General features: G+C 35.8%; 2 protein-coding genes and 1 pseudogene across 7 annotated transcripts; all 3 read right to left on the bottom strand.

The window, feature by feature from the left end:
* Window positions 1–129: 129 nt before the first annotated feature.
* Window positions 130–9,217, bottom strand: LOC147551813 (uncharacterized). 4 transcript variants are annotated; one of them, XR_015238002.1, is made up of 10 exons: window positions 9,171–9,217; window positions 6,570–6,853; window positions 5,546–5,664; window positions 3,801–4,018; window positions 2,218–2,367; window positions 2,070–2,130; window positions 1,940–1,992; window positions 1,677–1,775; window positions 1,066–1,574; window positions 130–637 (listed from the first exon to the last, which is right to left on the bottom strand). XR_015238002.1 is itself a non-coding variant. In XM_086670281.1 (4 exons), the coding sequence occupies exons 2-4, from the start codon at window positions 6,655–6,657 to the stop codon at window positions 3,905–3,907; spliced, it is 321 nt and encodes a 106-aa protein (XP_086526407.1). In that variant the 5' UTR covers window positions 6,658–6,853; window positions 9,171–9,217; the 3' UTR covers window positions 3,355–3,904. The 4 variants fall into 4 exon arrangements, 2 of the variants coding, with proteins under 2 accessions (XP_086526407.1, XP_086526408.1); XR_015238003.1 differs by lacking the exon at window positions 9,171–9,217 and adding an exon at window positions 7,358–7,461; XM_086670281.1 differs by lacking the exons at window positions 130–637; window positions 1,066–1,574; window positions 1,677–1,775; ... (1 more) ...; window positions 2,070–2,130; window positions 2,218–2,367 and having other exon boundaries at window positions 3,355–4,018.
* LOC147551812 (elongation factor 1-gamma 2-like) lies at window positions 130–9,499 on the bottom strand (annotated as a pseudogene). The gene is made up of 8 exons (XR_015238000.1): window positions 9,444–9,499; window positions 9,171–9,214; window positions 2,218–2,367; window positions 2,070–2,130; window positions 1,940–1,992; window positions 1,677–1,775; window positions 1,066–1,574; window positions 130–637 (listed from the first exon to the last, which is right to left on the bottom strand). The product of XR_015238000.1 is annotated as an elongation factor 1-gamma 2-like (transcript).
* Window positions 9,500–10,930: 1,431 nt separating this feature from the next.
* Window positions 10,931–19,555, bottom strand: LOC147551811 (uncharacterized). 2 transcript variants are annotated; one of them, XM_086670277.1, is made up of 17 exons: window positions 18,861–19,555; window positions 18,724–18,767; window positions 17,738–17,964; window positions 17,376–17,499; window positions 16,049–16,122; window positions 15,836–15,974; window positions 15,603–15,688; window positions 15,342–15,495; window positions 15,055–15,257; window positions 14,146–14,357; window positions 13,948–14,043; window positions 13,551–13,672; window positions 13,350–13,451; window positions 12,978–13,087; window positions 12,763–12,850; window positions 12,176–12,372; window positions 10,931–11,445 (listed from the first exon to the last, which is right to left on the bottom strand). In XM_086670277.1, the coding sequence occupies exons 4-17, from the start codon at window positions 17,478–17,480 to the stop codon at window positions 11,229–11,231; spliced, it is 1,905 nt and encodes a 634-aa protein (XP_086526403.1). In that variant the 5' UTR covers window positions 17,481–17,499; window positions 17,738–17,964; window positions 18,724–18,767; window positions 18,861–19,555; the 3' UTR covers window positions 10,931–11,228. The 2 variants fall into 2 exon arrangements, with proteins under 2 accessions (XP_086526403.1, XP_086526402.1); XM_086670276.1 differs by having other exon boundaries at window positions 17,376–17,518; window positions 18,861–19,525.
* Window positions 19,556–21,295: the final 1,740 nt, after the last annotated feature.

Below are 21,295 nucleotides of genomic sequence, written 5' to 3'. Positions count from 1 at the left end.
GGTTCAGTAGACCTAGGAATTGCTTCTTTTAATACCCACGTATCCACACGAAGTACTCCAACGAAGGGGCCTTCCCTTTTGACAGAACTTAGAGAGATAGATGAAGGCATGGAGTGGATGGAGAGAGGGTGGAGAAAAAAGCAAAAACCCGATCCACTCAATTTAAACAAACTCAATTGAAGTCTGACAAACAAGTGAACTCTACGGTTTCAAAATTAGAAACAAGACTTAACTAGAGGAAGCCGAAAGATGATAAATCATTTGAAGCATTTAGCGTCCAACAAGGCTTCTCCTTCAAAAGGCTCTTGATCTTCAATCATTTGGTTAACACGTTCCTTTTGGACTTCGTCTGAAAGATCGACCTAGGTCCAGTTGTATAGTTCCATGTCGTAGCACTCGTCAATCACAAACTGAGGAATTTCTTGTCCACGGAAGAGCCACAATCCCTTTACCTTGTATGGTGGGTTAGTGCCAATCACAAGCATCTTTCCAAATGCATACTTACGGGCCAAGTCCATTCTCTGCAGGAAACCACCAACCTTGTTCATGGTAACGAAAGAAACGGTGTTCTCTTCATTGTATTTGTACTCGCAGAACCATAGAGAATATCCTTCTGCATCATACATATCCCAAAATCCTGCAAACGTAAAATTCATATAGGAGTTTATAAGATAGATAGACTTTGGATCATTAAGTATAAGACCTCAAGATCAACAGATTTATGCATAAAATCCATCTTACTAAAAATAGGCAAGTCTCAAATAATAATTTTCAAAAAATAGATTCTTCCTATCGACCATGGATTGTGGTCGTTTATTTTGAAGAACGGCCTCTGCATTCAGATTAAGTTCAGTCTGACTTCAGTTGAGCCAAAATCAGCCAGTCAGTTATTCAGACCCTTGTGAGAATTAGAGAAAACAAACATTTTGGAATTTGACTCTAGTCGATTTTTAACTAGAATCAGATTTCATATCTAAATTTGTAAAAACAAGAAACACCACCTCAGACAGGATCCTGACAGGTATTTGCAGGTGTAAAAGTGCTAAGAACGAAGGATTATATTACCTTTAATTGCAACCTCACGGAAGTTGGTTTTAGTGTTTGAGTATAGCCTCTTCCAGTCATCCAATACCATCTTGCTTGGTGGCAAGAGATCAAGAGGATTCTTAGCTTTGGGCTTTGGTGCCTCTTCCTCTTCCACATCAACTTCTTTAGGCTTAGGAGCCTCCTTGACTTCTTTCTTTGGTGCATCCTTCGGCTTGGGTTTTGATGCCTCCTTAGCAGCAGCAGGTTTCTTGACAGACTGAATGGGTTGAACAGTATCTGCCTGCTTAATTTCACCCAATACCTTCTTGAAATTTGGTTGATTAACAATTGTCCAGAAGTATCTCTCAACATGTGGGAACTCTGAGGTGAAGCTCTTGGTCATGACCCGGCTAAACCCCGTTGTCAAGTTGGTAACCATGATAATGTCAGCAAGAGTCACTGAATGGCCAACAAGGTGTATTGGTGGATAGGTGGCTATTCAAAGCTACAAGAGCTCTTTTAAGGGCAGGAATTGCAGCTTCTTCAGCCTTAAATCAATTGAACAACAGAGAAACACATCAGATTTAAGAGAGAGAGAGAGAGAGGAGGGGGAGGGGGGCGAGTAGACTGAAGGAATAACATTAACTTACAGGAGGAAGGTATACGGCATAACCAACTCTCGGATAATACCAACGTGAAATATTGATTGACATCAATGCTGAAAAATCAATCCACTGTTCAATGTGACCCTGTACAAAAGAAGAACCAACACCAAAATGAGAAAATATCATAATTTATCCTGAAACATACACACTTTTACTGTTCACTAGCAAATTAGGAGGGAATAAAATATGAAGTTCAAATATCAAACTTATTTTAGGGTTATCCAGATAGTTTTTAACATTCTTCTTACATATTCAATGGTTGATGACCCATAGAGAGGATTGTTTTCCTTCAAGCGAGTAACTGCCACAAATAAAAGAAAACTCAATAGGTACCAAAATAATCATTAAGGATGAAAAAACACTGAAAACTTGTCCTACCATAATGTGCAATTGCATTACTCTCAAATACGGGACCCTCAGGTGTTTCCAGAACAGGAACCTACGAAGGATATAAAGGATTTTCAGATAAAACAAATAATTGAAGTAAGAGAGATAGATAACAAAACTTAATAGAGTAGAAAAGTACCTTGCCCATAGGATTCATCTTAAGAAACTCAGGAGTCTTATTGGAAACACCCATCTCGAAGTTCTGAACGAGCTCAACTTTGACACCACTGTACTCGGCGGCAATGAGCACCTTATGCGCATTTTTATTGCCATTTGTAGCATGCAAGACCTATAGATCAAACAAAGTCACCACGACCATTCCTCAAGTAAACAATGACCCCAGTAGGAACACTGATATCGTCCCAAAAAGTATGAACCCCCCAAAATCGATTCAAATATGTAATGCACGAAAACTACTACAATAGCCCCTCACAAGGCTTTTACGTTTGTTAGATGCAAAGTTTTAAAACACATGATCTTTCCATGATAATATATCAGGTCTCAGGCTACCTATATATATATATATGAGTGTGTGTGTGTGTGTGTGTGTGTGTGTGTGTGCGCATTTTGCTTATAAGAATCTGCCTCCCAAATGTGGAGAACTACAAGCACTATGCACACATTGCTACTTCCAAAAATTGCATGGAAGCCCTTGCTTCTATGGCTGATAATTGATATACCTCCGAGCACTCAAATTTGGCTACGCCATGCATATAATTGTTTTTATGAATACTTCAAAAGCAATTACTCGGTGGTAAGTATCTCAAACTACTGCAGTAGGCATCTTAGACTATTGGAAGTGAGAGTTAACAAACCAAATATGAAATATCAATCCGACTCTGTATGTATAGTAAAATTTGGGCTATTGCACTATGAAATCACTACTTTTCAACTATGATAATAAAGTCCCTATTGCGATAAATCAAGTTCAATTTATTTTCTGAGACAAGTAAATTGCATTGAGAAGCCTCTAACGTCTGATTGAGGAGACATCCTACTTAGTTGAATTGGCGTTTTCATGGAATCTTGCTTCCTCACATAATATTCGGATCACAAAATCTTTATAAGGTGATTAGTCCAAAGAGAAACCCTAATCTTTATAAAGAATATGTAACCCTAATTAACAAATTAAAAATAAAGAATTGGGATTTCCAATATATTCTTTATAAGGTGATTAGTCCAAAGAGAAACCCTAATCCGTATAGTGCTTTCTATTCTTTTGATTCTTGCAGTAAAGCATAACTATATATATAACTAAATAAATAAAATGTTCATCTTTTTGAAGTAATGCCTTATAATGAGATAAACAATACATCTTATTGCAAGTCCCATTGTTAGTAATGGTATAAAGTATATAGCTGAGATGTTCATCTGATAAGAGAATTCGATCTCTAGGCTAGATAACATATTACTTCACAATTTAAATTTAACTAAATGCATTGGAAAGAACTGTCCGTGCCCCACAGGCACGGATTACACCCTCTTGTGTGTGTGTGTGTGTATATATATATATAAGAAAGAGAGGGAGAGAGAGAGAGAGAGAGAGATGCAACATTTGTGTTTACTTAAAACTAAAGAACACAAAAAACAATGAGAAGAGCTAAGCAAGAAAAAAAAAGAAATGGTGAGTTAATGATTGCACAATAAAAAAAATTCTTCTCCTTCCCTTTTAGGCTTACTTCCATGAGAGGTGAGTAGTTACTAAATTTGGAGACAACTCACTTGACCTAGTCTTTCATGTTCTTAATGCTTCTTGTTCGTGTCCTTTTTATGCAATGTGTTAGTAAGTTGCTAAAAGAGCAACAAGAAATGTAGAGCTTGTCTTTTCATTCCATGTCGTCAAGGTGACCAAAGAGTTCCTGCCAATGGGTTGAGGCATCTTCTGGAGTTCTGAAAGACCAGATGTGGGTCTTTGCTTTCTCACGGGTTTGTAGAATTTCCTGTCATTAGAAAAGTCGAAACTTTATTACTTCACAAGACTAGATAAGTAATAACAGCTGAAAAACAATGGCGCTTAATCTATCATAAGAGTTATAAACAAGAAAAGGAAAACGATATGAAAGGGAAAGAGATTAAAGTGGTTATAGTTTTTTTCTGGAGCCCGAATCAGCAATATGGTTCTCATCCAAATGATAGACTGCCTCCAGGGTCCAACCTTTTGGTTCTGGTTTTCAGTCTCCCCTAGTCTTCTAATAAGCCTCCCACATACCCTAAACTCGAAAACAGATCAGCTTATCGTTTCTAACCTCACCAAGTCCGTGTCAGCATCCTTCAGAGTCACAGAGATGTCGCATCCATCAGACTAAATGCTTTTCTATTCTTGTTGCAATTTTATTATCTTCAAATTTAAGCTTAAAAAGAGTTCAATCAATGGGCAACTTGAAAAACAACTATCACAGTATGAAGTTCTTGACCCCGTAGAAAGGATCGAACTTCTTCTAAGAATTCAATTGTGATATTTCAAACTCTAAAAGGCTACAAAGACAAGAGAACAGTAAACTAAGTTGGTGTTTGATTTTTAATCATCTGAATTCTGAATATAATTTGTGTGTTGTTGGGTTGCTCATTTTTATCATTCTAACGGAGTTAGATATTAAAACAAGTTTTTGTATCCAATGCATGTGTTTTCAGCTATAAAAACAAGTCTAAATTTGAAATTTAAGATCTGATTTTACTAGAGAAATAAATGCCTATAGAACTCAAACTATACAAGTAATTTACGTATGAAAAAAACTAAGACTCAGACCTTCCAAAAAATAAACACCACCTACGTTGAAGGAACCAGATTAGATAATTTTTCAAGTACCTAAAAACAAAATAGATCCCAGAGCCACGAAAGGAACCATCATATCGTATACTAAGAGCTGTCACGTTAATTACTATCTAACTTCAAACGAAATTCGACTTTTTTGGGGCACCCACTAACTGAAACAGAAAACATTAGTCATTATATTCTAAGTTTCCCAGATAATAACTTTCGCCCCACCTAACACACTCATCCATTTGAATACAAGAACCACAATCGGTATTTTTTGTGATATTCATAGAGGATTTGGCGGGACAAACTGATTAAGCAATAACTGAATGCAATAAGTTTCAGTGTAGTTACGACTTGTCTTACTTGGAAAGAAAGAGTGTGATACTATTATTTAACATTTGAGAAGTCTTTATTAGTAACTCACGAACAAAGTATATAGGATTAACCTAATGTCGAAGTCTATCGCAAAGAATGAAAAGTTCATAAGCACAGAAATATAAAATGTTTTGAGTAACTCAGTAACCACCCAACAGTAGCCGCACTGACAATCATTTTACACGATCGTTACTAACAATGGGTACGCTTTTAGTGGCTTCGGAGTACAATTGATGCCATGTTGAGAATAATTTTATTTTTACGATTTACTAAGATTTTCGGAAACAAGAAACACAATTGTCAGCAAAACAAGAAAATGCGGTTACAAACCAACCTCTGCCTCAGCATGGCGTTTTGTTTTCAGATTTAAACAATCAAAGAGAGCACTCCACTTCTCAGAACAATTGTCAAGAGCTCCAAGCCTGTAATATTGCTGCATCTGGTAAACAGGAGCTGCAGACAGAAAAACACTCTTAATCTGGCAACATCATGAAAAATTGTAAACGAAGTAGAGAACTTGAACAACTAGCAACTAGACGAAAATATGAAGTTCAAATACCACGCAACAAATATAAACCAGAGGTTCCAACGAAAAAGTCACAACTTGATACGACATACTACTAATTTGCTAAGAAATAAAGAGTAAAAACAAGAACTCTTAGCTAAAAAGCTTGAACTTTAATTTGTGAAACGTCGACGGAAATATAAGAAAAGAAACCATAATTGAGTAGTCACAAGTCTTCTTCAAGTTCATCACTTCTATAGGGTCTCATAGATTTCAGAGGAGACAACAAAATCAAAAACCAAGTCTTGAGAGAATTCGAATAAATCAAGAACCTAAGTAAGAGACTAAACAATCATCTGATTGAACAGACAAATTACGGTTCACTATATTAAGAACATTCTCATTCACCTCATATGGTCTTACCATTGTTTTTCTACCATGACCTACTAGATACCACATTGTCAAGTGTCAACATACTACACTAACACCATAAGAAAACTTACTTATAAGACCAGTAAACCCTTTAAGAAAACTTTTTCATTCCTTCAGCACAAAATTGCCATATTTTCTGCACTCAATGAGCCAGAACAGTTCAAGGATCAAAACCTTTCCCCTTTCACTAAACAAGTCTAAATTCCATCAATTGCAAAAGATTCCGTCAAAAATTTAATTAGTTACATATCATATCAAATTCACAATTTTGACCAGGGGATCCAACATTATTTTAGGGTTTAAGTTAAAAATCATATTCATTAGGCTAATACCTTCATAAAAGGTAGTAAGGCTTCATCCAAAGATAAGAATGAAAACAATTCTGAAGAAAATTTTCTTGAGCAGAGGTGGCGGTACTTACAGTAGCAAAATCCGAGAGCATCGAAACATTTCATGCACGATAGTTTAGGGCGAGCTGCTTCGCTTCCTTCTTCTCCCTTTTGATCCATTTCTTCCTCCTCTCTCCAAACCTCTTTCTCTCTCTCTCTTTCTCCGAACCAGAGAGTAGCAGAAGGACAGGGGCGGAACCAAGATTTCAAGTTAGCCGGTGCAAACTCTTTGCTTAAAGTTTCGAATTTTCTAACAAATTTTTCCCATAGATTATCGAGTGCAGAGCGACCTCTCTTTTGCCGTATATCTAGTTATCTACATAAGCACAAGTATATCATTTTTCCGATTTGGTTCCAACTGAAATAAAAGAATATGTGAAATATAATACAACAAGAGTTAATTTGAGAAACCAAAAAAAAAAGGACATAAATAAAATTTTCATTGATTATCTTTGAACCTAATTTCAGTATTCAAGACCTTAGAGTTAGGGTTTAGAATTTACTCATAAACCTAATTTCAGTGAAGATAAACTCAATACTAATAAACCTGATTTCGATGAAACTAAACTATTCAGGAATAGAGAGAAACTAAAATAAACCCTAACCCTATTTGGAATTTTTTAGTTTTAAAAGTAACATTTGTCTGGTTTGAATCTTTAAATCAAAACCTAGATAGATTCACAAACCTATTTCAAGTTTTACAATAAATCCTAGAGAGAGAGAAAGTTGAAAAACTAAAACTTGGAATCTTCAAATTGAAAATTTATATGAAAATATACAATAAGTTGAAGAGCATAAGTTGAGCAAGAAGATATCAAACCTTCAAATTTTGGAGATCAAGCGTTTAAGAATCAAAGACAATAAAACAATATCTCACGGAGTCGCCCTGAAGAACTCACACCCAACTTTCCCTCTCTAAAACTTGTTTTAATATCTAACTCCGTTAGAATGATAAAAACGAGCAACCCAACAACACACAAATTATATTCAGAATTCAGATGATTAAAAATCAAACACCAACTCAGTTTACTATTCTCTTGTCTTTGTAGCCTTTTAGAGTTTGAAATATCACAATTGAATTCTTAGAAGAAGTTCGATCCTTTCTACGGGGTCAAGAACTTCATACTGTGATAGTTGTTTTTCAAGTTGCCCATTGATTGAACTCTTTTTAAGCTTAAATTTGAAGATAATAAAATTGCAACAAGAATAGAAAAGCATTTAGTCTGATGGATGCGACATCTCTGTGACTCTGAAGGATGCTGACACGGACTTGGTGAGGTTAGAAACGATAAGCTGATCTGTTTTCGAGTTTAGGGTATGTGGGAGGCTTATTAGAAGACTAGGGGAGACTGAAAACCAGAACCAAAAGGTTGGACCCTGGAGGCAGTCTATCATTTGGATGAGAACCATATTGCTGATTCGGGCTCCAGAAAAAAACTATAACCACTTTAATCTCTTTCCCTTTCATATCGTTTTCCTTTTCTTGTTTATAACTCTTATGATAGATTAAGCGCCATTGTTTTTCAGCTGTTATTACTTATCTAGTCTTGTGAAGTAATAAAGTTTCGACTTTTCTAATGACAGGAAATTCTACAAACCCGTGAGAAAGCAAAGACCCACATCTGGTCTTTCAGAACTCCAGAAGATGCCTCAACCCATTGGCAGGAACTCTTTGGTCACCTTGACGACATGGAATGAAAAGACAAGCTCTACATTTCTTGTTGCTCTTTTAGCAACTTACTAACACATTGCATAAAAAGGACACGAACAAGAAGCATTAAGAACATGAAAGACTAGGTCAAGTGAGTTGTCTCCAAATTTAGTAACTACTCACCTCTCATGGAAGTAAGCCTAAAAGGGAAGGAGAAGAATTTTTTTATTGTGCAATCATTAACTCACCATTTCTTTTTTTTCTTGCTTAGCTCTTCTCATTGTTTTTTGTGTTCTTTAGTTTTAAGTAAACACAAATGTTGCATCTCTCTCTCTCTCTCTCCCTCTCTTTCTTATATATATATATACACACACACACACACAAGAGGGTGTAATCCGTGCCTGTGGGGCACGGACAGTTCTTTCCAATGCATTTAGTTAAATTTAAATTGTGAAGTAATATGTTATCTAGCCTAGAGATCGAATTCTCTTATCAGATGAACATCTCAGCTATATACTTTATACCATTACTAACAATGGGACTTGCAATAAGATGTATTGTTTATCTCATTATAAGGCATTACTTCAAAAAGTTGAACATTTTATTTATTTATTTATTTAGTTATATATATAGTTATGCTTTACTGCAAGAATCAAAAGAATAGAAAGCACTATATGGATTAGGGTTTCTCTTTGGACTACAAGTAGCCAATACCAAAACACCAGTAAACTAAACCGTAGAGAAATCTAGACCGACAAATAGACGACACACACAGTGCAAGATCATAAGATCAAATAACCTAGCGCCTTTGATTTCAAGCAACCAAATAATATAAGCTACAAAATTAGGGAAGATCTAAAGTCCAATCTTCCAGAAACAACAAAATCCAAAAAGAAATACCTCATTAAGAACTAGAATTCAAAATACAATTCAATCAATAAAGAGCTAAAGAAGAACAAGAGGAAGAACAAGCAAAACTCACCCGGGCCATTGCTACCGGATATTGGGGATATTGTTATGTCAGATCTGATACAAAGAAGAACATAGATTGGAATTTCGATAAGTAAAACATAATCCGAAAGGATCCAAATTGAGAAATTGAAGCCCTAAATATAAATAGTATATGGAAATCTTACATGCAGAAGCCCTAGTTCTGCTGGCAACAGGGATGAGAGATTGAGTTGAGAAGATGTTTTAAAGTAGTAAGTTTTTACCCTACTCAAATCCCATTTTCGACAAGGTGATAACTATTTACCTTCTGAAGTTTCACAAGAATTATCAATCCAACAACCTATGGAAAACGTGTCATCCCGCTGTGTTTTTGAAATTTGAAGCTTAACCACTGTAATTGCTTCGGGGTCGGAAAGTAAATTTTCAGGTTGGCACTTGGTCTCATGTTTTGGTACGGAATCTCCTTGGACTTCATATACGGAGCACATTTCGTCTGACCAGGCATCATCTGTTCCATTATTGCAACTGAAAGAAATTGACTACGTTTTATGTTCCAAATGAAAAGCTACGGGATGAAGGACTCCAACAGGAGCAATAGAATCCGGAGAATGAAGTACAACTTGAAAATCATCAAGCACAATTCGGGCATTCTGGAAATTACAAATGTTAGATACCTATAATAGTTCCAGAAAGTCTGACTAGCTTTTGAACAATTTTATAAACAAAGCTTGGAAGTTCTTCCAACTTATCATTTTTAATTTTAAACCACAGGAAAAAAAAAAAACAATATGTTATAAAATATCACGTGCCATACTCATTCACCATAAGTCATTGGGTTCAAAATGTGGATTACAAAATTTAGTAGGACTATGTCAGTCTATGTCGGGTTGGTCGGGTTCCTAAAACCTCTTCTTATGAGTATAGAAAATCGTTAGACCCTCTTGACCTATCTTGTGGACTTGGCCACTGGCGTATGAGTTTGTACATATCATTCTATTATAACGTAACACTATAAGTTTCTCCACGTTAAGAAGTCGTGACAGATCACTTATGAGGCATGTCGAATGTCCTCATCAACAAACTTCAAGAGTTTGACCCCAATCCTCTGACGTTCAATGGCTTAGCCTTAACCCAACCCTTACTGAACTTAGGTCTAATTTAGCAGCCTAGCAGGGGTTGGGTAGGTGTCTTTCGGGGACATGTTTAGCTGCTCTATACCCATTCAGGAATGAAGGGCGGCCTAGTAGGCTCCTCCTTGGAGAGAGAGAAGTAACAATTGAGATGGGGCAATGAGTGGAGTTTCTCATATTGAGATGTGTCATTAATTTTGAAACTCCCACCACACCACCACCGCCATCAACCGCACCACTCACTCTCCTCTAAAGAGTCGACTATTCGTACTTATTTAAGCGGATACTTAAATCTTAATGAAAATTTTCTTCTGTACATGTAATAGAAGTATTAAAATATACGAAAGACTTGTCAAAAACTAGTTAATCCAAATTGATTTTGTTTTGTTTGAGTGCTAATGTTGAAGATCTAATGCATTTGCTTTTCCTTTTTTACTCTCTTCCTCCTCTTTCTACAAACATCAGAGAGCAACAGCAATTCGCCGACGACCAGTGTTGAAAAGTGGTGGTGGGAGGGGGTTATGGGGTAACAAATTTTTTACACACAATTTTGTCATTTCTCCAAAGGGATGACCATACATTTTTTTTTTTGTTGAACTAGGGATGACCATACATAACAATATAAGATGCACAAACAATAAGCTTGGCAGTAAATAAAAAATTAAAAACAAACGACGACATTCTATTTTCTTCCCATTTGTTTTCTTGAAGTTGGAGAAATTAGTTAATTATCATACAATATTCCGCCCATTTAGTCCCATTTCCTCAAAAGCTCAAGGAGACCATTTCTTCCACAAATAGATTTGTCAACAAGATACACAGCAATTATAAGTTAGTACATCAAGAACCACCATGAGTATATTCTGTCCATTCTCTCTCCCTCACACACACAGAAGTGATCTTATTAGGCCATTAGTTAGAGCACTTCTTGCCTCAAAAAGGTGAAGATAGATAGAAGTTTATATAGGAGTAAGAGAACCTGTGTAAAAACCATTTGAATACTTGAGACTTTTTAGTGATGAAGATTTCAAGTTAGGCACTATAAGACCTTCTGAAACACCAAATGGATGAATACTCTCATCCATGATTTTATCAGATTCTGATTCAGGATTGATCTTCTGAGAAAGTGTATCGAATGCAACATTTAAGCCCATTGAAATAGGTTCATCCGTAAAACTGCAATAACACCCAAAAGACAAACTGGTTTAGAAAACAAGTTGGAGATTTTATGCTTAATGTGAAAACGGTGTGCTTGAGTGTGTTGTTACTAGAAACTCTACTCGTACAGGATCAGCCGAGGAGAAATCTAAGAACCTAGAATGTAATGTTTAGGTCTTCTCCACTCATTACCAGTTGGTTTTGAGTTGGATGACCACAAACATAACATAGCCGCCCTGCAATTTGGGTATTTCAAAGGATCTAGGACTTTAAATCTATTCCTTAATCATTACCTTAAATAAGAGCAATTTACATACATTTGGGTTGTACAGGCATGGATACATAGAAGAGCCCAACCCTAGAAATATATTGGCATGTCTTTTTAATGAAACACCAACATGAAATTTGGTCTTCCCAAAAAAAAAAAATTGGTCTTTGACCTAACTTCATATATATAGATATGATGTACCCAAAAATATATACCAGCAATTATACTCTAAGTTTCAAACGTAACAACTAGGGACTCTGGGTCTAGGATCTACTCAGTTGAATCGTCAATTTTGATCTTTTGGCCTTAATCTACCAAAAAGGAATTTAGGAGTCTATGATGAGTGGGTAAATACAAACTATTTGAGTTAACTAGGTAATGTTTAAGATTTTAAGTAGAGAAAAGTTCATTGTGAACTCGAACATTATGTAAGACTTTAAACGAGGTGTTAAATTTTTAGTAAGAGAAAGTTACTAGTACCTGGCCTCAAATTCCACTCCTTTGGAGCTCATGGCTGCACATATCCCACATATAGTCCATGGAGGAAGAATTGCGCCCTTTATCTCAATGCTGTAATAACTTCCCAAGGCTGAGTCCTCACTCGGACCGTCTCTAGGAGAAGATCCTTTTAGAGTGGAAACAACAGCATCAACTTTCTTCAGTTCTTGGCACTTCACCTATAATAGGAACCAATATGAATTTGAATTTGTTACCAAGATTAGGAAAGTGTATAAGATCAGTAAACACTTCACCAAGTCACTTTTTATATACGTCGCCAAAGGAGCTATCTTTGATGCTCCACATTTCAAAAGGCTTTAGTTTATATTTTTGGGGCCCCGCATTTCTTATTAATCTTCTATTTGATGGCCATATAAAACTTATTAGCTTCCGATGTTAAGATAAATATATTATACATACAAACTAATACATCATTATTTAGTCTACAGTCGACTGCGTTTTAAGAATCTAATTGTTTTCGATTAAAAGAACGATTAGATTCTCTATGGAAAAAGATAAAATACAATCAGCAAATGGCATTGTCTTGTCGTGAATCAACCCATACTCACCTCTGGAGCAGAGAAAGATGCATTTTGGAATTGAACAGGTGAATAAAGCACAGGAACATCAACAGCGTTCAACAAACTCAAGAATGACCTGACAGATTCAAAATAAAAGGAAGTTAACATCCAGTCCAAATCTCATTACAGTCAATGTCATAAAATCGTATGATAGTGATATTAGCATAGCTGTATAGATTCAGAATTTTGTGATGTGTACTTACCTGTAATTTAACAAAAAATCATACAGTCCATGTACACTCCTCTTTCCAGCAAACGCCAGCAAAGATTGAGGATTGTTATTCATGTCAGACATGGAGTTCACACGACGAGTCTGCACTTTGATGAACTACATCAGTCTTGACAGCAATAATTATATGCATAAACTAAAGAAATATCCTGCCGAAGTGATTTACTTGACAAAAAAGTTGACTTAGAAAGACTTCAACGATCGTGCCAATAAGCTAGATGATCTGATGATGTACACGACTTGGGATGTTTCCTTCTCCGATACTCTTACCCAAGCCGGCAGGAATGAGAATCAACCACAAGGATAAGAACAGATAAACTTAAAAGAGTAAGAAGCAGAAATAAACCTGTCCAGGGTTATGCTTCACCATTTCCGAGAGTTCGGCAAGATCTTCCATGGTAGCTTGTTCTACTTCAGAATGGCAAAGAGGCATAGAGAAACAAATGTCCTAGTATTTTGTTCATTATCAACGAAAAAAGAAACATCAGAGAAAAATAACAATGATGATGCAGCATCAGTTATACGACGAAAAAGATAGAAGCCTTACATGCTCTCTTAGCAAAGACCGTAAGCCTGTTGTTGACTGAGATATATAAGCATTGCAAGAGCGTTTTTTATTTCCCAAGAAACAACCACCAGTGAACATCACCACAAACTGTGAAGTACACACTAGATTTGGAGGGAAAAAGTTAGCGTATTATGATGAAAATCTGAAAGTTTGAACATATGCTGCACAGTCAAATATTGATATGGAGAATGACAGGTTGACACAAATTTCTTGATACAGGGTCATCTGACAATTCAACATTTACATTCTATTGGGATGGGCATCTCTAGATCTCGACTGAAAGTGAAAGTCAGATGACCTGTCTCCAATAGGATCTCAATGAAAAAAATGTGTCAATCGAGCACTATTTTACTGAAATACGATGTAGAAAAATTACCATAGAAGATATCGCACATGCTCTTTCGTAGCATGAAGTACAGACTTCGGAAAGAATCCTCCCAAGCCAGTCGCCGTTTCTGTAAGAAATCCACTTCTGCTAAGTGCCAATAGAAACATCAGTTAAGTTATAGAGGTCACTTAGTGTGATATATGTATGTTATGTATATACATTCTATTATAGGTTTAGCAAACTGACCTCCTTGGGAAGAAGTCGAGTTCAATGCAGATATGACAACAGGTGGAAGGGAAGATTGTGGAAACACCCATGAGTGTAGAGCTTTGGAAAATGATACGTCGTTGGTGGAGATGGATCCAAATTGGTCACAATAACTCTTATTCGCGGAACCAGATTGAGGCATCAACTGGGCTGTAGCACAGAACATACTACTGGCAGTTAACCTATAACACCTGTTAATCGCAAAGAAGATGCAGTTAAATGGCTGACGTCGCTGACCTCAACAAATATCAGTAGATAAAAATGGCAAACTTTGAAACTGAAGTTTTATGACCATAAATATCCTCAAATTATAACAACTCTTGTAAAGGAAACAAGTAAACCACAACGATGCACCAAGCCTTGTTAAACCAGTTGTTAAGCATGTCATACGACGTCGACCTAACATAGTATCAGCTCCAACCTTACGAACTCTAGAAACTTCTGAACATACTAGAGTTTGAAAATCCCCAAGACTCTTGTTCGTTAGACAGAGGCTTCATATTAGTATAACAAATTTAAACAAAATGTTGTGAATTGTTCCTATGTAAGTGCACAGTCAGTTTTCTTATCTGAAACCGGTATGCACTCTTTTTATGCCTCGAGAAAGTGCACCTCACCTCGCTCTTTGAGGGCAAAGAAGAAAACCGTTTCTATGGAAGTGGAGAGCTGTTTTTTCTCAAGTTGACACTTGCAGCTGCTCACAAGGTCAAGAGTGGGGAACCTTATTAATGGTTTTGTCTTCACTGTCTTTTCTCAGTTTATAAAGATACCCAATTTTTACATATTTAAAGCCTTCAATAAGACCAAATACAGCCAAACTTCAATTTCAGATTGAGGTTAAGTTAAGATATGGAAGCATGAGAAGTTGAGAAATTCTTTTACACTTACCAATTCATGGAGGACGAAGACACCAACCGCATTGTACTTTTCAGAGTGAGATCAATAGGAGTTTTAGGACCAGGAGATTGGAACTCGGAGGAAAATTCTCCTGAATATATAAATGGAAGATCACTACGTTTTTCGAAAGAGTCGAGAGCAGATTGGGAAGTGTTTGGGGCTTCACGAACATTCAGTCCTTTCAACACTGCATTCTATTGAAATCATGTAACGACATTACTGAAATGGAGATATTCATTAAGCAGTCTTATTACTAATTTGAGCATTTTATACTTTACCATATCAAGATTGTGCTGACCAGATGACTTCTCGTTACCCCGGGAAAGCTCAGCAACAGTGCGAAAGGTAATCTGGGTACATTTGTCAGTTGTTCGGCAGGCCTGTAATGTACTTGCTTCGACGGACACATATGAATTTGCTGAATCATCACGACTAGCAGAGTCGGAGAATCGAAAACAAAGAAAATGAGTCAAAATGCTGAGTAAAAACTGAGCTCGACAATTTCAGAAAGTTATAGCATTCGTATCAGAAAGGAATACCATTGTTGAGGTAGAGTCTTGGCAGCTAAACCAGGTCCAGCTGAGGGATTTTTTAGAAAATTATTCTGCCCGCTTGAAAATTTTTCCTGCTTATAATGAATAATATCAGATGCATTTCAACATAAGAATAGGAAAAATAAATAACTTAAACAAAAATTAGATCATCAATCTTTAGATGAACCTAACCATGTTTTGTGAATACAGTTTATTTAACTTCTGGGGGAAATACAAACCTTAGCTTTTCCAGAAAGCATTTTAAGCATGTTGCTAGATTTTCTCACAAGATAAACTTCATCCATGCGTGTATCGATGTATTTTGGGGTTTTTGATGATTCCAGTTTCTTAAGGCCAAGAGTCATTCCATTGGTGTTCCTAAGAAAAGTAACATTGGAATTCAATAGGATATAAATATGAAATTCACTAAGAAAAAAAAGAAGAATACTTACTTTTCAGACCCAAGCAAATTTGACGCAGGTTCTCCTGCAATCTCTACACTATGCTTTCGTTTCAATTGTTCTCCCTGTCATGTACGTCAAACGAAAAAACGATGTAAAGGGCTCTCACTCTATGTAAGTCAGTGTTGAACATGTTAGACATATAAAGCCTCTAAAAATAGAATAAGACAACTGAGCATATTTTCTGTTGTAGTTGACAAATAGTACACAAAAAAACTAAGTGCCCAAATTCTAGCTAGATTAGCTGCCCCAATAGTGCTTCTCTGCGAATAGAATTACTAGTTTATTACATAATATACAATGTTCTTTCTTGTTTTAAGCTACTTCTATTCAACATTGCAAACATTTGAAGGTTAAGTTCACAGCTAATTAAAAAGTAAAGAATTTCAGCATATCCAAGTGGAAAAGTTGCATCCATGTGACCACTTGACCATTTGAGCTACTCTCTGCCAAAGAATGTTTAAAAGCATTTTTGCTTCAAGGCAGTTTGTTTCGGAAAAGAGAAGTGTCATAAAATCTTAAGTGTTCAAGCAACAAAAATATCAACTTCCCTACTTCTTATTGTTGCATAAACTTAATCAATGTCTATACATTTATTTTTATTGTCTTCCCTAATGTGAAAATAGACAATATGGATTTAAGACACGCCTCGAAAGCTACGCACGCATCTACCTAATTTTCAAACCATGCCTTCAAATACATAATTATAAGATTATAGAGAACCAAGATTAAGAGGGCAAGTGCTAAATTCATCCTATTGAGTTATTACATCACTTACACATAAAATTTATATACATTTTCCAAAAATCCATAGATAGTACATAAAAAAAATAATCGTTCCACTTCAGTTGGGTCTCACACTTTCTTGACAAGAACTTCTAATGATAGTTAGGTCTCTCGCTAATTGCACCGATTCCAATGTTTCTATGTTATAGAAAAAACAATTCAAAAGTAGGAGAGGGTTTTTTTACTAATGAATCGATGTTCAAAATCATTTCAGTTGGAATCCCTTGCTCTTTCAAAGCGTCGGACTTCTAAATTCTCATAGGGCCCTTCACGAAATTCCTTCGAGAGCTTGTTGAATCAATTTTATGAAATTTGACATTTCACTAATTCAGGCTAAATAACGAGCTAATTATTTCTCCTTCTTTCTGCCACTGTACTTCCCTATCAAATTCGTCGTAACACTCATAATCGTGCTATTTTGGCCCGTCATAGAAAAAACCCTTTAAGTTAGCAATTAGCAGCAGGAGTTGTTTGCATATAAGAACATTAAAATAAGTTATTGAGTGACTAAAGAAAAGCATCAGAAACTTACTCTCAGTTCTGATGGCGTCTTCCTTTTCACAGGCATTCCAGTTTGAACTTTCAACTCATCTCCTCCTCCTAAACTATAAGTTCCACGCATTGCAACCTTTGCCATTTTCCCTAACTCTCTAAATCTGCATTAAAATGCCCTATCTAATATCATAACAACAAAATCAGAACTAAGAAATCATTTCACAACACTCATTTAAACCTCTTACGATACAAAACCGATCTAACTACATCAATCAAAACCTAAAACTACTTTTAGACCAAATTGAGTTCTTTCATCTATAGTAAAACAAGAATATGAATGAATCAATAGATTCAGATATCAAAACAACTAGAAAAAGAAACACAGAAGAGATGTTGTACCTGAAAGAGTTCAGATCTTCAAGGATTGACAAGATTGAATCTACGATCTTGTTGAAACTTGAAACTCCTTGAATCTCTGTGGAAGGAAGAGTTCGCTAGGGTTTGCTTGAAGAACGATTTTTCTTCCGAGGCGAAATGGAAGAGAGAGAAAGTAGAAGTCCCTCGCTAGGTTTCAAAACAAGAGGAGTGAATGCGGGAAATCGCCAGGAAAGAGCAAGGGATTCCAACTGAAATGATTTTGAACATCGATTCATTAGTAAAAAAACCCCTCTCCTACTTTTGAATTGTTTTTTTTATAACATAGAAACATTGGAATCGGTGCAATTAATGAGAGACCTAACTATCATTAGAAGTTCTTGTCAAGAAAGTGTGAGACCCAACTGAAGTGGCACATCAGGGACATTTGACATCATCGGAAATTATAACTACCATGGAGGAAGATGAAGTGTTAACTAACCAAATATTAATCGGACTCTAAGTATGTACAGTAAAATTTGGGCTATTGCACTATGAAATCACTACTTTTCACCTGATAATAGAGTTCCTATTGCTATAAATCAAGTTCAATTTATTTTCTGAGACAAGTAAATTGCATCAAGAAGCCTTTAACGTCTGATTGACGAGAACTCGTAACTTAGTTGAATTGGCCTATTCATGGAGTCTGGATTCCTCACATAATATTCGGATCACAAAATCTCCCTCTACAAGTAGCCAATACCAAAACACCAATAAACCAAACCCTAGAGAAATCTAGGGGACAAATAGACGACACACACAGTGCAAGATCATAAGATCAAATAACCTAGCGCCTTTGATTTCAAGCAACCAAATAATATAAGCTACAAAATTAGGGAAGATCTGAAGTCCAATCTTCCAGAAACAACAAAATCCAAAAAAGAAATACCTCATTAAGAACTAGAATTCAAAATACAATTCAATCAATAAAGAGCTAAAGAAGAATAAGAGGAAGAACAAGCAAAACTCACCAGGGCCATTGCTACCGGATATTGGGGTTATTCTTATTTCAGATCTGATACAAAGAAGAACATAGATTGGAATTTCGAAAAGTAAAACATAATACGAAACGATCAAAATTGAAAAGTTGAAGCCCTAGAAATCTTACATGCAGAAGAACTGAAAGTTCTTCAAGAACCCTAGTTTTGCTGGCAACAGTGAGAGAGAGCGATGCAGACGATTTTCAGGGTTTGGGAGAGTTGGGAAGGTTAACGGCGCCTCTCATTTCTATTAACGGCGCCTCCTCACACAAAAAGGAAAAAAGAAAACAACTCAGATAAGAGGACTCGACCGATTTTGATCCAAAACCGGCTTGAGTGCACCAATTTCAAAGAGTCCGATCATATTAACCTCTTTTTCTTCGGTTCTCTATCGCCCGAATCTTAAAATCACAAACTTCATTCCTCCATCTAGGTTTGATTTATCGTGCAATAAATCTTTGAAGCCTTAGAAATTGAGACAATCACTCGAGCTTCTCTTTCTCTCTCTAAACTCGTCGCTAGACGAATCAAAAGTGAATAATCTCGATGATCGTTTTCTTGATTTTCTTTTAATCAGTTGAGGATTCTTTAATGGGCTAAAAGAGGGCGTTCTTCTTTGGTATTTCTTTTGATTTTTGGTTGAAATCTGTTAGTTTTAATTATGGTGCACTTAAGTACATTGATTGATTTTGAAGAACTGTTTGTAGAATGATCGATTGGAGATTAGTCGGTAAAAAAGAAACGAGAGTTAGAACCGATTTTGGTTCACAAAATCCACTACTGAAAAAAAGGTGGCCAATACGTGGACAACCAATTCTTTTATATGCACAACTATTTTCGGGTCGGTGTTATGTTTGATTTAGTTGATATTTTTTAAGAAAGGGACAACTCTATAAAGATTTGAATATTCATTTTAATTGATCTGAGGACCATTTAACAAATACAATAATTAGAAATGAAAAACCTAATTGTTGAAGTATGTAGAAGCAGAATACATCTCGTCTTAGTGAACAGGTAAATGATCTTTCAACCAATCAAACCATTAGAGGTTATTAATATTAATGGAAGGAGGAGGATCATAATCCGTTGCATCTTTAGGTTATTAATATTAATAACCGGTTTCAATTGGGATAAGAGTGAACAAGGTATCATATTTGTAGAGAGAGAAGGTTTCTAGAGAGAGAACAGTTCTAAAGAGAGTGATGTGGTGTTTGTTATTGGGAGAGTAGAAATCTCATCATCTATTATTTTCTTAAACAAATTTGTGTATTCAATGGATCATCGTCTGATTCTCTAGAATAGCCAATCTTCAATTCTCACTCTTCTTGATGAAGAGGATGATGAAGACCAATCTAAAACGGGTTTTAATTGTTTGATGAATTGAGTTTTAGATTTTATTGTTGTTATTCTTTGATGAAATCAGTTTTGGTTTCAAGGTTCTAGGGTTCTTTTGTTCTTGGTGTCATGATCAATAATGTTTATCTAATTTCTCTTTACAATTTGTAGGCGATGTAGAAGGAATACAATGAAGTTAGGGTTTATGGAAGAAAAGAGGGAGGATTTTAAATAAAATCTTTAATTCTTAGAGGACAAGTAGAAAAATAATAGAGTGATATCCCCTTAAAAACTGTTGTCCATATAATTTTTAAAATTTTTCTAGTTGTCCATATAAAAAAATTGGTTGTCCACGTATTGGCCACCGAAAAAAAAAGGCCTATATGACATCCAATTTCACGCATGCCCCTAATATATTCAGATTCTAAAAGATGTTGAGGGTAAATGAAAAGATTGCTTACGTGAAAAAACTGAATATGGATACGCATTCATATACATGAGAATTATATAAGAACAATAAGAATCTTTGATTCTCTTTTGAAAAAAGAGAAATAGCTTTCTTTTGAGTTATAAGACTATTCCAATTAGGATACTCATGAGTCGTGGACAAAGAATCACAATAAATGCAAAGAGGGGCATCTTGTATCCAAACAACATTATTTTTCATTTTTGTCGCCCAAACGTTGGACTTAAACAAAATCAGCTCTGATTCCAACACTACCATTTATTGTAAACACCCATTTTTGTGTTTCTATCGAGTATTTATTGTACGTTGTCTTTTTTCCCCTATATTATGACCGGAGACAAATTATTTTCAGGCGGAGACACCAGTAATGTGTTACCCGTTTATTATGAACACATATCTATGTGTTCTTACTGAGTACATTACCTTGTCTTTCTTCCCCAGATTATGATTCAAGAATACAAGAAGATTGAGAGAGACACTGGTGATGCTTGAATTACCATGTTGGAGTAGAACACACCTAACAAGCTTTTCTTACTTGAAACTATTGAGATCTGATTTCTAGAGTTCCTAACTCGAAGAAATTTTGAGGGTTAAACAAAAGAGATAAGAGATGATTCATCTATTGTTTACTGTCAAATTCTCGAAAATAGCTTTGATTTTCTTCCCTTTGTTCAGAATCCCTTTGAGAAAATTGATCACCATGGGTTTGGATCGTGTTAATCGAGGACCTATTATTGCTAAGACAATTGCAGGAACTGTTTT

Source organism: Eschscholzia californica, unplaced genomic scaffold (genome assembly GCF_041429995.1).
Source record: "Eschscholzia californica isolate CP2 unplaced genomic scaffold, dmEscCali1.0.p SCAF_3, whole genome shotgun sequence".
NCBI classification, from domain to species: Eukaryota; Viridiplantae; Streptophyta; class Magnoliopsida; order Ranunculales; family Papaveraceae; genus Eschscholzia; species Eschscholzia californica.
This window is presented reverse-complemented; position numbering and strand designations above follow the sequence as displayed.